The 17,612-nt window shown below is 40.0% G+C and overlaps 1 protein-coding gene across 16 annotated transcripts in view; it reads right to left on the reverse strand.

Annotated features, from left to right (window-relative positions):
• Positions 1–17,612, reverse strand: part of LOC105493429 (intraflagellar transport 81) — a 187,213-nt gene that overhangs the window by 112,615 nt on the left and 56,986 nt on the right. For 15 of the 16 annotated variants that reach the window (XR_011608845.1, XR_011608847.1, XR_011608848.1 and 12 more), the window contains 3 exons: positions 15,368–15,421; positions 12,498–12,661; positions 9,033–9,128 (listed from right to left, as the gene is read on the reverse strand). Coding sequence is in view for 11 of the 16 variants with exons in the window: in XM_071071133.1 (XP_070927234.1) it covers positions 9,033–9,128; positions 12,498–12,661; positions 15,368–15,421 (314 nt within the window). In the remaining 5 variants the exon portion in view is untranslated. The remainder of the gene's footprint in view (positions 1–9,032; positions 9,129–12,497; positions 12,662–15,367; positions 15,422–17,612) is intronic. The other variant, XM_011761047.3, reaches the window with a different exon arrangement.

Genomic DNA, 17,612 nt, shown 5'->3' on the forward strand with positions numbered 1-17,612 from the left:
TCAGAAAAGACCTGAGATAACTTATTTTTTTAATTTATTTTATTTTTTTTTTTGAGACAGGGTCTGGCTCTGTCACTCAGGCTGGAGTGCAGTGGCCCAATCTTGGTTCACTGCAACCTCCGCCTACCAGGCTCAAGCAATCTGCCCACCTCAGCCTGGTGAGTAGCTGAGACCACAGGTACACACCACCACACGAAGCTATATTTCTGCATTTTTAGTAGAGACAGGGTCTTGCCATGTTGCCCAGGTTAGTCTCAAACTCTTGAGCTCAACCACTCATCTTGGCCTCCCAAAGTGCTGAGATTGTAGACATAAGCCACTGTGCCCACCCTATCTTAACTTTACACTTTAGCCTATTCTTTGGCCCAGTCTACACCAATCAAAAAAACAAAAACAATAACAAAAAAACAGTAAACCCCTGGGAAAAGAGAGAACCTAATTTCCAGAGTTACTACATTATGAGATTCCAATGTCCACTTTTCAACCAAAAAAAATCACAAAGCATAAAAAGAAACAATAAAATATGATACATCTAAAGGAAAAATATGAGGCCAGGCACAGTGGCTCACACCTATAATCCCAACACTTTGGGAGGCTAAGGCAGAAGGATCCCTTGAGGCCAGGAGTTTGAAACCAGTTTCAGCAGCATAATGACACCCTGTTTCTATTTTTTAGAATAAAATTGTTTAAAAAATTTGAAAATAGACCAGGCACGGTGGCTCATGCCTGTAATCCTACCACTTTGGGAGGCCAAAGCAGTTGGATTACTTGAGGTCAGGAGTTCCAAGATCAGTCTAGCCAACATAGTGAAACCTGTCTCTACTAAAAATACAAAAATTAGCCAGGTGTGATGGCTAATTTTTGTATTAGCCTGTAATCCCAGCTACTCAGGAGGCTGAGGCAGGAGAATTGCATGAACCCAGGAGGTGGAGGTTGCAGTGAGCTGAGATTGTGCCACTGCACTCCACCTGGACAATGGAGTGAGACTCTGTCTCAAAAAAAAAATAAATAAATAAAATAAAAATAAAAACAGAGGAAAAAAATGAATCAATAGAAGTTCTCTGAAAGAGACCTGATGGCATATCAACTAGATAAGGACTTTAAAACTACTGTCTTAAAGATGCTTAAAGAACTCACGAAGATGTGGAGAACATCAAGAAAACAATGTATTAACAAAATGGAAATGCCAAATACAGAGAAAACCTAAAGAGAAAGGAAAAAGAAATCCTGGAGCTAAAAAGTACAATATAGAAATTAAAAATTCACTAGAGGGATTCAAAGGCAGATTTGGGAAGGCAGACAAAAGAATCCATGAACTTGAAGACAGGTCAATGGAAATTATCAAGTCTGAGAAATAGAAAGAGAAAAATATTGAAGAAAAGTGAACAGAGCCTAAGGGACATGTGGGATACCATTAAGTAGGCCAGTATATGCACTGTGGGAGTCCCAGAAAGAAAAGACAAAGAGAAAGGGACAGACAGAATATATGAAGAAATAATGTATGAAAACTTCATCAATTTGATTAAATATAAATATAAACATCTAAGAAGCAGAATAAACTCCAAGAAAGATGAACTGAAAGAACACACACTGAGACACATTAAAATCAAACTGTTGGTGCTTGACCTTCTTTCTTTAAACTTCATGTGCCTGCTTGGGTCTCTTCCAAATGCACTTCCTTTCTTTTCTGTTCTAAGGCCTTTTATTATGATGATTATTTATTTATTTATTTATTTATTTTTTGAGAGAGGGTCTCATTCTGTTGCCCAAGCTGAAGTGCAATGGCGTGATCTTGGCTCACTGCAACCTCTGCCTCCCAGGTTCAAGCAATTCTCCTGCCTCAGCCTTCCAAGTAGCTAGAACTATAGGCGCACGCCACCACCCCAGGCTAATTTTTGTGTTTTTTTGGTAGAGATGGAGTTTCACCATATTGGCCAGGCTGGTCTCAAACTCCTGACCACATGATCTGCCTGCCTCGGCCTCCCAAAGTGCTGGGATTACAGGCGTGAGCCACCACGCCTGGCCTCTAAGGCCTTTTAAAATAAACTTCTACTCCTGAAAAAACAACAACAACAACAAAATCAAACTGTCAAAAGCCAAAGGCAAAGAACATTCTGAAGGCATCAAGAGACTGACTAGTCACATACAAGAGATCCTCATTAAGATGATCAGCATATTTCTAATCAGAAACTTTGGAGGCCAGAAAGCAGTGGGATAATATATCAAGATGCTAAGAGAAAGAACTGTCAACCAAGAATCATATATCTGGCAAAATTGTCCTTCCAAAGTAAGGGAGAGGCTGGGTGTGGTAGCTCATGCCTATAATCTCAGTACTTTGGGAGGCTGGGGTAGGTAGATCACTTGAAGTCAGGAGTTCTAGACCAGCCTGGTCAATGTGGCAAAACCCCATCTCTACTAAAAATACAAAAATTAGCTGGGCATGGTGATGCACACCTGTAGTCCCAGTTACTCAGGAGGCTGAGGCAGAAGAGCTGCTTGAACCCAGGAGGTGGAGATTGCAGTGAGTGGAGATCATGCCACTGCATTCCATCCTGGGCAATGAAGTGAGACTTCATCTCTTAAAAAAAAAAAAAAAAAAGTAAGGAATAAATTAAGACATTCCCAGATAAACAAAAGCTACATTCCCAGATAAGCAAAAGCTAAGAGACTTTGTTAAAACTACACTTGCCTTGGAAGAAATGCTCAAATAAGTCCTGTAAGGTGAAGTGAAAAGATACTAGGAAGTAACACAAAGCTGTATAAGAAAGAAAGATCTCAATAAAGGCAAATACATGAGCAATTATGAAAGCTAGTATTAGTGTAACAATGGTCTGTAAATCCACTTTTTGTTCTCTACATAATTTAAGAGACTATACATTTAAAACAACACAATTATTAATAGCTGAATGGCTAGTATTACTGTAATTTTGGTTTATAACTCCACATTTTGTTTTGTATATAATTTAAGAGATTAACACATTTAAGAGAGTTATTAGTTTATGTTTTTGGGCACACAATGTGTAAAGATGTCATTTTGTGACATGAACAACTGAAAGGGGTGGGGATGTAGCTGTAATGGAGCAGAGTTTTTATATGTTATTGAAGTTCAACTTGTATAAATTCAAATCACAGTGATAGAACTTTAGGATGTAATCCCCATGGTAACCACAAAGAAAATAGCTATAGAATATACACAAAGGAAATGAGAAAGGAATTTAAACATTTCACTATAAAAAATCAACTAAACACAAAAGACAGTAAAGCAGGAAATGAGGGACAAAAAAGCTATAATGCATATAGAAAGCAAATAGCAAAATGACAGAAGTTGCTGTTTATCAGTAATCACTTTAAATATAAATAGATCTGACTATCCAATGAAAGGACAGTGATTGGCAGAATGGATAAAAAACATGTGATCCATGCCGGGCACGGTGGCTCACGCCTGTAATCCCAGAACTTTGGGAGGCCGAAGCGGGCAGATCACCTGAGGTCAGGAGTTCAAGACCAGCCTGGTCAACATGGTGAAACCCCGTCTCTACTGAAAATACAAAAAATTAGCTGGGCGTGGTGGCAAGCGCCAGCTACTCAGGAGGCTGATGCAGGAGAATCGTTTGAACCAGGGAGGCAGAGGTTGCAGTGAGCTGAGATCATGCCATTGCACTCCAGCCTGGGCAACAAGAGCGAAACTCCGTCTCAAAAAAAAAACCCCAAGAAACCACATGATCCAAGTAATGCTGTCTACAGGAGACTCATTTTAGATCCAAAGACATAACTAAATTGAAAGGATGGAAAAAGATATTCCATTCAAATAATAAACAAAAGACAATAGGGTGACTATATTAATATCAGATGAAATAACTTTAAATTTTAAAAGAGTACAAGAGACAAAGAAGGACATTATTAATAAAAGGTTCAATACAGCAAGATTATAAGCAATTATAAACATTCTCACATCTAATGACAGACCATCAAAATATATGAAGCTAAAACTGACAGAATTGAACACAGAAAAAGACAATTGTATAATAATAGTTTCAGACTTCAACATTCAATCTCAATAATGGATAGAATAAGCAGAATATAAGTTAGAAAATACAGGACTTAACAAAATAAACCAACTAGATCTAGCAGACATATAGAAAACTGAGACATATAGAGGCTGAGATCTCGCCACTGCACTCCAGCCTGGGTGACAGAGTGAGACTGTGTCCAAAAAAAAAAAAGTTTCAGTAGATTTTAAAAGATAGATATCATACAGAGTATCTTATTTGACTACAACGGGATGAAGTTCGAAATCATTAACAGAAACAAAACTGGTAAATTAACAAACTTGTGGAAATTAAAAATACATGTTTTCTTTTTCTTTCTTTCTTTTTTTTTTTTTTCTGTGAGGCAGAGTCTTCCTCTGCCACCCAGGCTGTAATACAGAGGCATGATGTTGGCTCACTGCAACCTCTGCCTCCCAGGGTCGATTTTTCCATCTCAGCCTCCCGAGTAGCTGGGATTACAGACATGTACCACCACGCCTGGCTAATTTTTGTATTTTTAACAGAGACAGGGTTTCACCATGTTGGCCAGGCTGGTCTCGAACTCCTGGCCTCATGTGATCTGCCTGCCTCAGCCTCCCAAAGTGCTAGGATTACAGGCGTGAGTCACCGCACCCGGCCAAAAATACATTTTTTTTTGAGATGGGAGTCTCGCACTGTTGCCCGGACTGGAGTGCAATGGCATGATCTCAGCTCATTGCAAGCTCTGTAATCCCAGCACTTTGGGAGGCCAAGGTGGGTGTATCACAAGGTCAGGAGTTCAAGACCAGCCTGGCCAAGATGGTAAAACCCTGTCTCTACTAAAAATACAGAAAAATTAGCTAAGGGTGGTGGCAGGCGCCTATAATCTTAGCTACTTGGGAGGCTGAGGCAGAGAATTGCTTCATCCCAGGAGGCAGAGGTTGCAGTGAGCTGAAATTGCGCCACTGTATTCCAGCCTAGGTGACAGAGCGAGACTCTGTCTAAAAAAAAAAAAAAATCTCCCAACAAAGAAAAGCCCTGGACCTGATGGCCTCACTGGTGAATTCCACCCAACACTTAAATTAACGAACACCAGGCTGGGCGCGGTGGCTCACGCCTGTAATCCCAGCACTTTGGGAGGCCGAGGCGGGTGGATCACTTGAGGTCGAGAGTTCGAGACCACCCTGACCTTTAGTAGAGACATGGAGAAACTCTGTCTCTACTAAAAATACAAAATTAGCTGGCGTGGTGGTGCATGCCTGTAATCCCAGCTACTCAGGAGGCTGAGGCAGTAGAATTGCTTGAATCTGGGAGGCGGAGGTTGTGGTGAGCCGAGATCACGCCATTGCACTCCAGCCTGGGCAACAAGAGCGAAACTTCGTCTCAAAAATAAAAAAGTAAAAAATAACAAACACCAAATCCTTCTCAAACTTTTCCAATAAGTTGAAGAGTAGCATAACTTCCTAACTCATTCTCTGAGGCCAGCATTACTGTTAGGGAACAGCATAAGACTGTTAGAAGGAAACATAGGGTAAATGTTTCACAACACCGGATTTAGCAATGATTTCTTGGATATGACATCAAAAGCATAGGCAACAAAAGAAAAAATTAGACAAATTGGACTTCATGAGAATTTAAAACTTTTGTGCATCAAAAGACACTGTCAACAGAGTAAAAAGGCAACACACAGAATGGGAGAAAATATTTGCAAATCATGTATTTGATAAGGGATTAACATCCCGAATAAGCCAGGCATAGTGGCTGATACTTATAATCCCAGTACTTTGGGAGGCCCAGGCGGGAGGATCTTTTGAAGGGACTGAAGACCAGACTGGGCACTGTAGAAAGATCCCATCTCTACAGAAAATTAGCCAGGTGCAGTGGCAGGCACCTGTAGTCTCAGCTACTTGGGAGGCTGAAGAGGGAGAATCACTTGGGCCCAGGAGTTCAAGGCTGCAGTGAACTATGATGGCACACTCCAGCCTGGGCAACAGAGTGAGACCCTATCTCTGAGAAAAAAAAATCCAGAATATACAGAGAACTCGTAAAACCCAACAACAAAAAACGAAACAACCCAATTCAAAAATGGGGTTAATATCTAAAATATATAAGGAACTCAACTCATATCAAAAAAAATAGATAACCTGATTAAACAATGGGCAAATAACTGAAAGAGACATTTATTAAAGACATACAAATGGCCAATGGGTATATGAAAAAATGCTCAGCATCCCTAATCATCAAGGAAATGTAAATTTAAAAATGAGCTATCACCTCATAACTATTAGAATAGCTATTATCAAAATGACACAAGATAACAAGTGGTGGTGAGGATGTGAAGAAAAGGGAACTCTGGTACACTGTGGATGGGAATGTAAATTAGTATAGCCATTATAGAAAACAGTATGGAGGTTCCTCAAAAGTTAAAAATAGAACTAGCATATAATCCAGCAATCCCACTAGTGTGTATATATCCAAGGGAAATAAAAATCAGTATATTGAAGAGATATCTGCATTTACATTGTCATTGCAGCATTAATTTCAATGGCCAACATATGGACTCAACCCATGTATCCATCAGTGAATGAATACATAAAGAAAATGTGGTATATGCAAAATGGAATACTATTCAGCCTTTAAAAAGAGGGAAATCCTGTCATTTACAACAACATGGATAAGCCTGAAGGACACTATATTAAATGAAATAAGCCAGGCACAGAAAGACAAATACTACATGATCTCACTCATATGAGGAATCTTAAAAAGCTGAACTCATGGAAGCAGAAGAGTAAAATGGTGGCTTTCAGGGGATTAGGGAGGTATACAGATTGGAAAGATACTGGTCAAAGGATACAAAATTTCAGTTGGGGGAATAAATTCAAGAGATCTTTGTATAATGTAATTATAGTTAATGTACCTTACACTTGAAAATTGTTAAGAGGATAGATGTTAAATGTTCTCACCACAAAAAAATTAGTATGTGAGGTAATGCATATATTTGTTCGATTTAGCTATTCTATGATTTCAAAACATCAGGTTGCATACCATAAACATAAACAATTTGTATTTGTCAATTTAGAAAATAATTTTAAAATCCCATATATCCACACAAAAACTTGTATAAGAATGTTCGTAGTAGCATTACTCATAATAGCCAAAAAGTGAAAATAACCTAAATGCCCACTAACCAATGAATGGACAAACAAAATATGATGCAGCTATACAATGGAGTATTATTCAGCAATAAAAAGGAATGATGTACTGATATACATACTACAACATGGATGGACTTTAAAAATGTTATGCTAAGTGAAAGAAGCCAATGACAAGGAATAACATATTAAAATATTCCATTTATATGAAATGTGCATGACAAGCAAATCTATAGAGACTGATTTGGTCTCAAATCAGTTGAAATTGGGGGTTTGGGGGAGAAATGGAAAGTGGGTGCTGATGGGTTTGGGGTTTATTTTAGGGGTGATAAAATTGTTCTAAAATTGATCGTGGTGATGGTTGCACAAACTCTATAAATATACTAAAATACCACTGAAGTGTACACTTTAAATGGGTAAATTGTATGGTATGTGAATTATATCTCAATCAAGTTATTTTTAAAAAGGAATAAAAGGTTTTCTACTATGGAATGGTCACCAGCATATATTGTTAAGAAGAAAAAAAATGCAAGGAGAAGAAAAGTGTGTTTAATATGTTCTTCTTTCCCTAAGAAGTGAGATATGAGTATATACATCTATATAATATTTCTAATGGAATAATAAAGTGTGAAATATAAAAAATAACCTATATGGGAAGGAAAGAATAGGGTGGAAGCACAGGGATAGATGCTAGAAACGTCTCTGAATATATACCTCAAGGACAAAATGAACTAAAAACCAATTTTCAGTAGTAATCATATTCTTGATGGTTTTTTTTTTTTTTTTTTTTTTTTTGAGACAGTCTCGCTCTGTCACCCAGGCCGGAGTACAGTGGTGTGATCCTGGCTCACTGCAAGCTCTGCCTCCCGGGTTCACGCCATTCTCCTGCCTCAGCATCCTGAGTAGCTGGGACTACAGGCGCCCACCACCACGCCCGGCTAATTTTTTGTATTTTTAGTAGAGACGGGGTTTCACCATGATCTCGATCTCCTGACCTCGTGATCCACCCGCCTCGACCTCCCAAAGTGTTGGGATTACAGGTGTGAGCCACCGCGCCCGGCTAGATATATATTCTTAAATATTTATAGATGTAATGATATGACGAACTCTAAGATATGCTTCAAAATAATACAGTTGGGGTTGGTAGTATAGAAGAAACAAGAATGGCCCTGAACCCTGTAGCTCAGGGAAACATGAGCGTTTATTGAACAATTTGCCTCTACCTTTGTAATTGATTGAAATTTTCCATTATAAAGATTTTTAAAAATTCTAATGTCCTTAAATAATGCTTTGTTATGTAGCTTAGTATTTTCTGTGGTTATAGAATGCTCTTCACACTAAAATCCTCCCGCCTGGGTTCTTTTCAGATAAGCCATGGCCTTCATTTCAATCTTTTATAAAAATATAAAACAAGGTAAGTACCCTCAAAACTAAGTGACAATTTAGTTGTGGATAAAATAATAAATGCTTTAGCACTAAAATTTAATTTATTCTACACTTGCAAACTAACTTTAAACCTGAAAAAGCATACTTTTATTAACTCATTAAAAATTATAAATGTTTTTACTTATACCACCTAAGTTTTCATTTTAAAAATAAATTCCACAGTCACAGATACAAACACAAATAGCTCTATTACCACAGTTTGTACATGCTGAGGAAACTAAGCATTATTAGAAGTATCAAATTTCAAACTTGAATAAGCATCTTTTGTGGCTTTTCCACTAATTCTTTGATATACTCTGGAGATTAGCAGTGACAGAACAACATTTATTCTCTACTTCCTTCTCACTTTAAGACTATAGATAACACAGCCAGTGGTTCACGAATATGCTTACAGATCTATATATGTGAGCCAAAATAATGTTCTTACCTGTTGCCTATACAGTGAGAGTTTGCCTTCAATGGGCTCATTTCTCATCATTTTCTTTTCAATCAGTTGGTTAATTTCTGTGTTTATTTCATTTATCTAAAACAGCATGAGAGCAAAAAAAAAAAAAAAGTTAAATCTTTCCCTATAAGTACATAAACTAAGTGACATCTGGCCAAACTAGCCTTGAATTTATGGTTCTTTTTTTTTTTTAAAGAGACAAGGTCTCAGTTTCACCTAGACTAATTTTTTTCTTTAAGAGATGGGGTCTTACTATGTTGCCCAGACTGATTTTGAATTCCTGGGTTCAAGTGAGCCTCCCACCTTGGCCTCCCAAAGTGCTGGCATTACAGATGTGAACCATAGCACCCAGCCTGAATTTACAGTTCTTAACATTAAGTCTCTGATGGGCAAAACAGTTCCATTAATGTTATGGGGAGCTTGTTATGATTACTTTTAGAAACAATTTACATTTCATGATATATAGTTACACAATTTGATTATTTATACAGATTTAATCACCCATGTCTAAATTATTCTATTTTACATGAAATATTTATACATTACCACAAACATGATTTCTAAAAATCTGAAGCTATCCCCTCACCTAGGTTGTGACTTCAAGTCACTGCAAGTGATAAAGCAAATGTGAACAAACATGCACCAAGGATTTATTACAAGGATTCATGAACCCAGCTGAGAGTTGACAGGGATAACGCCCTTCCTGTGCTAATAATCTGTGAATCTTCGATAGCTATCATTTATCCTAATCATTAATCTAAATATCTCCAAAACGTAACAAAACTGAATAAATCTGACAGAAGCATATGGTTCCTCAACAAATCAAAACAAAAACCATGGTTTTCAGTGTATCCATCCTTTGAAAGATTAGAGTTCTCTCTAACCCTAACCCTAATTCTGTGACATTAAATTTTAGCCAGATTAGGCCGGGCGTGGTGGCTCATGCCTGTAATTGAAGCACTTTGGGAGGTTGAGGCGGGTGGATCATCTGAGGTCAGGTCGAGACCAGCTTGGCCAACATGGTGAAATCCCGTCTCTACTAAAAATACAAAAAATTAGCTAGGCATGGTGGCACGCACCTGTAGTCCCGGCTACTCCGGGGGCTGAGACAGGAGAATCGCTTGAACCCAGGAGGTGGAGGTTGCAGTGAGCCGATATCGCATCACTGGACTCCTGCCCAGGCGACAGAGTGAGACTCCATCTCAAAAACAAAACATAACAAAAGAAATTTTTAGCCAGATCTGACTTGGACATTTAATTTTTCTAAGTAAATTAAAAGCATAAAACAGGCCCGGGTGCGGTGGCTCACACCTATAATCCCAGCACTTTGGGAGGCCGAGGTGGGTTAATCACAAGGTCAGGAGTTCGAGACTAGCCTGGCCAACACAGTGAAACCCCCATCTCTACTAAAAATACAAAAATTAGCTGGACATGGTGGTGGGTGCCTGTAATTCCAGATACCCGGGAGGCAGGAGAATTCACTTGAATCCAGGAGGTGGAGGTTGCAGTGAGCCGAGATCGCACCACTGCACTCCAGCCTGGGCAACGGAGCTAGATTCTGTCTCAAAAAAAAAAAAAGTCAGAATTACATATTTAATTGTAGTTTTAACTGTAGTGGCTATTAACCACATATTAAGCACACTACAGAATTAGCAAGTCAAAACTTTTCAATTAGGCTGAGTGCAATGGCTCACACCTGTAATCCCTGCACTTTGGGAGGCTGAGGCAGACAGAGGCAGGCAGATCTCTTGAATCTGGGAGGTCAAGACCATGCTGGGCAACATGGCCAGACCCTGTCTGTACAAAAAATTCAAAAACTTTGCCAGAACTGGTGGCATGCACCTTATAGTCCCAGCTCCTTGGGAAGCTGAGGTGGGAGGATCACTTGAGCCTGGGAGATGGAAGCTGCAGTGAGCTGTGATCATGTCACTGAACTCCAGCCTAGGTGACAGTGTGAGACTCCATCCCCCGCAAAAAAAAAAAAAAAAATTAGCCAGGCATGGTGGCATGCACCTGTAATCCCAGCTAGTTGACAGGCTGAGGCAGAAGAATTGTTTGAACCCAGAAGGTGGAGGTTGCAGTGAGCCAAGATTGTGCCACTGCACTCCAGCCTGGGCAACAGAGCAAGTTCAGTCTAAAAAGTAAAAAAAAAAAAAAAGGCACTGAACCTGACCTAGTGTTTTAATTCTAGGGAACAAAAATGGTATAATCAGGCCAAGTACATTGGCTCACACCTGTAATCCCAGCACTTTGGGAGGCTGAGGTGGGCAGATCACCTGAGGTCAGGAGTTTGAGACCAGCCTGGCCAAATGGCAAAACCCTGTCTCTACTAAAAATAAAAAAATTGGCCAGGCGTGGTGGCACATATCTGTAGTCCCAGCTACTTTGGAGGCTACTTGGGAGGCTAAGGCAGGAGAATGGCTTGAACCTGGGAGGCGAAGGTTGCAGGGAGCCAAGATCTTGCCATTGCACTCCAGCCTAGGCAACAGAGCAATACTCCATCTCAAGAAACAAAACAAGGCCCGCCTGTAATCCCAACATTTTGGGAGGCCGAGATAGGTGATCACAAGGTCAGGAGTTCAAGACCAGCCTGACCAACATGGTGAAACCCTGTCTCTAATAAAAATACAAACATTAGCTAGGCGTGGTGGCACATGCCTGTAATCCCAGCTACTCAGGAGGCTGAGGCAGGAGAATCACTTGAACCCGGGAAGCGGAGGTTGCAGTGAGCCGAGATCATGCCACTGCACTCCAGCCTGGGCAACAGAACGAGACTCCATCTCAAAAAAAAAAAACAAAAAACAAAACAAAAACAAAACAAAAAATTAGCCAGGCTTGGTGATTCGTGCCTATAATCCCAGCTAGTTGGGAGGCTGAGGCTGGAGAATCACTTGAACCCAGGAGGTGAAGGTTGCAGTAAGCCAAGATTGTGCTACTGTACTCTAGCCTGGGCAACAGAGCAAGTACTGTCTCAATAAAATAGAAAAAGGTATAATCTGATACTAGCTTTCAATAAGCATTACAACATTTAGTAATTCCAAGGCAGGTATACCAGGTTAATAAAAATATTAGCTTTAAATATAAAATTGCTATAATACTTTGCTTGGAAATAAAAATTAATAATTAAAATATTTTTAAATTTCTCATCTAAATGCTTATATTATGAAGACATGAACCCACTGATCAATTCATTCACATTAATTTACATATTTAAGTTATTTCATTTGCTAATCAATTGACTATGTTTTCATAACATCATGTGGATTAAGTAACAGCATAACATTCTAAAATTCCTCATAAAGGACAAACCCTTATGAGAGTTGTCAACTCTTAGCATAGGTTAATTTAAGAGTCAATAGTGGGATACTACAGAAAGCAGTTCACATAATTTTATAGGACTGGGGATCAGATAAAATTGAGAGCTATAAAAAGATGATTCTCACTTACTTTAGATTCAAGTTCAAGAAGATCAGAATGGCCCATTGCTGGCTCTGAAACTACTTTTTGTAAAAAATGTAATTCCTTTTTCTTATTTTCTAATTCTTTAGGAAATTTTTCAGTTACCATATATAAATTAAATTTTATCTCCTCCTCTAGCCTCTTCATTAAACCTTTAAAAACAAAATAAATAAATATTCAGCCCAAAAAGTAGGTACAGTGATATTCTGTATACTATTTTAAATATAAGACCTGGATAGGGCCTATCTGTTGAAAACAATTTGCATAATATCTAGCATAGTACAATAAAAGATTGGCCATTGAAATATTTTATTGTTGATTACAATGAAAATGAAGAAACACAATTTACATGGAAGAATATTTAAATAGTTACAGAAAAAGTGTTATTATGACCTTTTCAAATTATAACCTAATTCTTTTATAACCCACAATACGCAAAAATAACATGTGCAGAGTCAGATATATTGTTGGGTCATATTTTACCTTCTAAGTATTTAAGAGGCTCATGAACCAAATGATAACAAATAAAATCTAACCCAGGTGCTCTTTTATTCAGATGATCATGTATTTTTTTTCTTTCGGAATACTTTTGATGCAGTATATATATATGTGTGTGTGTGTATATATATAAATATAAATACACATTTATTTATTTATTTATTTATTTATTTTGAGACAGGGTCTTGCTCTGTCACCCAGGCTAGAGTGCAGTGGCACTATTATCTCAGCTCACTGCAACCTAAACCTTCACGGCTCAAGTGATCCTCCCACCTTAGCCTCCTGAGTAGCTGGAAGTAGCTGGCACCACAGGTGTGAGTCACCATGCCTAGGTAATTTTTGTATTTTTTTTGTAGTGACGAGGTTTTGCCATGTTGCCCGGGCTGGTCTCTTAACTCCTGGGCTTGAGCAATTACCCGCCTCAGCCTCTCAAAGTGCTGGGATTACAGGCGTGAGCCACTGTACCTAGCGCAATTTATATTTCTATTATAACAGTTCATAAGTGGTAATTAATTATCATTTGTCAGCTTCAAGCCAATGAAGACATTACTAAAAGCACCACAAGTTAAAATCTAAAAAAGAGAAACAGGCCAGGTGCAGTGGCTCCCACCTATAATTCTACCACTTTGGGAGGCCAAGGTGGGTGGATCACCTAGGTCAAGAGTTTGAGAGCAGCCTGGGCAACACGGCGAAATCCTGCCTCTACTAAAAATACAAAAATTAGCCGGGCATGGTGGCGCATGCCTGTAGTCCCAGCTACTTGGGAGGCTGAGGAACAAGAATTGCTTGAACCTGGGAGGAGGAGGATGCAGTGAGCCGAGACGGCATCACCGTCACCGCACTCCAGCCTGGACGACAGAGGGAGACTGTCTCAAAAAAAGAAAAGAGGGCCGGACGCGGTGGCTCAAGCTTGTAATCCCAGCACTTTGGGAGGCCGAGACGGGCAGTTCACGAGGTCAGGAGATCGAGACCATCCTGGCTAACACGGTGAAACCCCGTCTCTACTAAAAAATACAAAAAACTAGCCAGGCGAGGTGGCGGGCGCCTGTAGTCCCAGCTACTAGGCAGGCTGAGGCAGGAGAATGGTGTGAACCCGGGAGGCGGAGCTTGCAGTGAGCTGAGATCCGGCCACTGCACTCCAGCCTGGGCGACAGGGCGAGACTCCGTCTCAAAAAAAAAAAAGAAACAAGGTATCTATCTACACATAAATGTTTTAAGCTTTCCATGTTTTGATATTTTTTTTATTTTGTAAAGTATTATTAGTTTACAGTTAAGGGGCAATTTATATTTTTAAGATTTTAGTTTTCTTATTTATGCAGATGGACAACTACATACACAGATTTTCAGTGAATAACAGTCTTGTTTTAAATTCCCAGCCTAGAGAGATTTACAAAGTTTATTTCAGATCTTTCCATTTACACATTTACAAATTCTGACTTGAATGTTTTTTGGTTTTCTTGAGACGAAATCTCGCTCTGTCACTCAGGCTGGAGTGCACTGGTGCATTCTGGGTTCACTGCATCCTCTGTCCACCTTCTGAGTTCAAGCAATTCTCCTGCCTCAGCCTCCTGAGTAGCTGGAATTAGTCGCACACTACCAGTGCAGCTAATTTTTTGTATTTTTAGTAGAGATAGGGTTCCATCACATTAAGGCCAGGCTGGTCTCCAACTCCTGACCTCGAGTGATCCGCCTGCCTGAGCCTCCCAAAGTGCTGGGATTACATGTGTGAGCCACTGCATCCGGCCTGGCTTGAATTTTTAACACATGGAGTTTCTGGTTTAAGTAATCTGTGGACATAGATTGCATAATACATCCGGCCCAAAGCCTTAAAACTATTTTTAGTTCCACTGTGCTAACCATATATTAACATGTAAAATTTTATTAACTGCAAATTATAAGTTTTCCATTCATTGCTTCACTACTCCTTCTTTTTTCAGGATTAGAGAAAGGAAGAGAAGAGAAAGTGTTTAATAAATCACACTGTAGGCTGGGCGCGGTGCCTCATGCCTGTAATCTCAGCACTTTGGGAGGCCAAGGTAGGCGAATCACCTGAGGTTGTGAGTTTGAGACCAACCTGACCAACATGGAAAAACCCCATCTCTACTAAATATACAAAAAATTAGCCGGGTGTGGTGACTCATGCCTGTAATCCCAGCTACTCTGGAGGCTGTAAACACGCTTGAAGCAGGAGAATTGCTTGAACCCGGGAGGCAGAGGTTGCGGTGAGCTGAGATCATGCCATTGCACTCTAGCCTGGGCAACGAGAGTGAAACGCCATCTCAAAAAATAAAAAATAGGCCAGGCATGGTGGCTCACGCCTGTAATCCCAGCACTTTGGGAGGCCAAGGTGGGCGGATTACCTGAGGTCGGGAGTTTGAGAGCAGCCTGACCGACATGGAGATACCCCGTCTCTACTAAAAAAAAAAAAAAAAATACAAAATTAGTTGGGCATTGTGGCATATGCCTGTAATCCCGTTACTCAGGGGGCTGAGGCAGGAGAATCGCTTGAACCCGGGAGGCGGAGGTTGCAGTAAGCTGAGATCATGCCATTGCACTCCAGCCTGGGCAACAGGAGCGAAACTCCGTCTCAATAAATAAATAAATACATACATACATAAACAGATAAATAAATAAATAAATAAATAAATAAATAAAATAAATCACACTGTAATCAGTCAGTCATTCCTATGTGGCTTTTGATTAAATCTACATCCTGGCTTCTTTGTCTGTTAGATGACCAGCTTTTCCACCCTCAGGTTTTTAAACATACCCCATGTAATTAAAGATGCATGGAATCAAAAACTAAAATGTTTTTCAAGATTTAAAATACTCAAATAATATTTTCTGTATTTAAAAAAAAGTTTCTAATTCTAGAAAATATAAACTGATTTACAGTGACAGAAAGCAAATCCATGGTTGTCTGGGGAGGGACAGAGAGGCAGAAGGGGGCAAGAGTGAGACATTAAAAACAGTCAATGGAAATGTTTAGGGATGATAGATAGGTTTGTGATCTTGATCAAAAGCTGATGGTTTCACCAGTGTATACATATGTCAAAAGAAATCAAGAATACACTTTAGGGCATGGGAGGAAAGGGGAAGAAGAGCATTAGAACAAATACTTAATGTGTGCAGAGTTTAAAACCTAGATGACAGGTTGATAGGTGCAGTAAACCACCATGGCACATGTATACTTATGTAGCAAACCTGCACATTCAGCACATGTAACCCAAAACTTAAAGTAAAATTTTAAAAAATTTTTTAAAAATACACTTTAAATATATGCTATTTATTTACTGAGACAAGGTCTTACTCTGTCACCTAGGCTGGAGTGCAGTGGCACAATCATAGCTCACTTTAACCTCAAACCCTTGGGCTCAAGTGATCCTCCTGCCTCAGGCTCCTGGATAGCTAGGACTATAGGCATGCACCACCATGCCCAGCTAATTTTTTATTATTTTTGTTTTATTTTTTTTGAGACTGAGTCTCACTCTGTCACCCAGGCTGGAGTGCAGTGGCACGATCTTGGCTCACTGCAAGTTCCGCCTCCCAGGTTCATGCCGTTCTCCTGTCTCAGTCTCCCAAGTAGCTGGGACTACAGGTGCCCGCCACCATGTCTGGCTAATTTTTTATATTTTTTTAGTAGAGACGGGGTTTCACCATGTTAGCCAGGATGGTCTCGATCTCCTGACCTTGGGATTCACCCGCCTTGGCTTCCCAAATAATTTTTTATTTTTTGTAGAGATGGGGTCTTGCTATGTTGCCCAGGCTGGTCTCAAACTCCTGGGCTCAAGTGATCCTCTTACCGTGGCCTCCCAAAGGAGTAGGATTATAGGCATTGAGTCACTGAACCACACCAAATACGTGCAGCTTTTTCTTTTCTTTTTTCTTTTTTTTTTTTTTTTTTTGAGACAGAGTCTCCCTCTGTTGTCCAGGCTAGAGTGCAGTGGCACAATCTCAGTTCACTGCAACTTCCACCTCCCCGGCTCAAGTGATCCTCCCACCTCAGCCTCCCAAAGTAGCTGGGACTACAAGCGTGCACCACCACACCTGGCTAATTTTTGTATTTTTTTGTTTTGCCATGTTGCCCAGGCTGGTCTTGATCTCCTGGGATCAAGTGATCTGCTCACCTTTGCCTCCTAAAATGTTGGGATTACAGGTATGAACCACTGCACCAGGCCTTGTATGGTTTGTTATATGTCGACTTTACCTCAATAAAGCTGTTTAAAACATAAAACCCAAGTTTCCACCAAATTTTAAATTACTCTCTTAAAAAATTTAACTTAGACCTTGAAAACTAGTCATATGTTTCTATGAAAAGTTTTTTTTTTTTTTTTTTTGAGACGGAGTCTCACGCTGTTGCCCAGGCTGGAGTGCAGTGGCGCGATCTCGGCTCACTGCAAGCTCCGCCTCCTGGGTTCACGCCATTCTCCTGCCTCAGCCTCCTGAGTAGCTAGGACTACAGGCGCCCGCCACCGCGCCCGGCTAATTTTTTGTATTTTTAGTAGAGACGGGGTTTCACTGTGGTCTCGATCTCCTGACCTTGTGATCCACCCGCCTCGGCCTCCCAAAGTGCTGGGATTACAGGCTTGAGCCACCGCGCCCGGC

This window comes from Macaca nemestrina, chromosome 10 (genome assembly GCF_043159975.1).
Source record: "Macaca nemestrina isolate mMacNem1 chromosome 10, mMacNem.hap1, whole genome shotgun sequence".
Taxonomy (NCBI): Eukaryota; Metazoa; Chordata; class Mammalia; order Primates; family Cercopithecidae; genus Macaca; species Macaca nemestrina.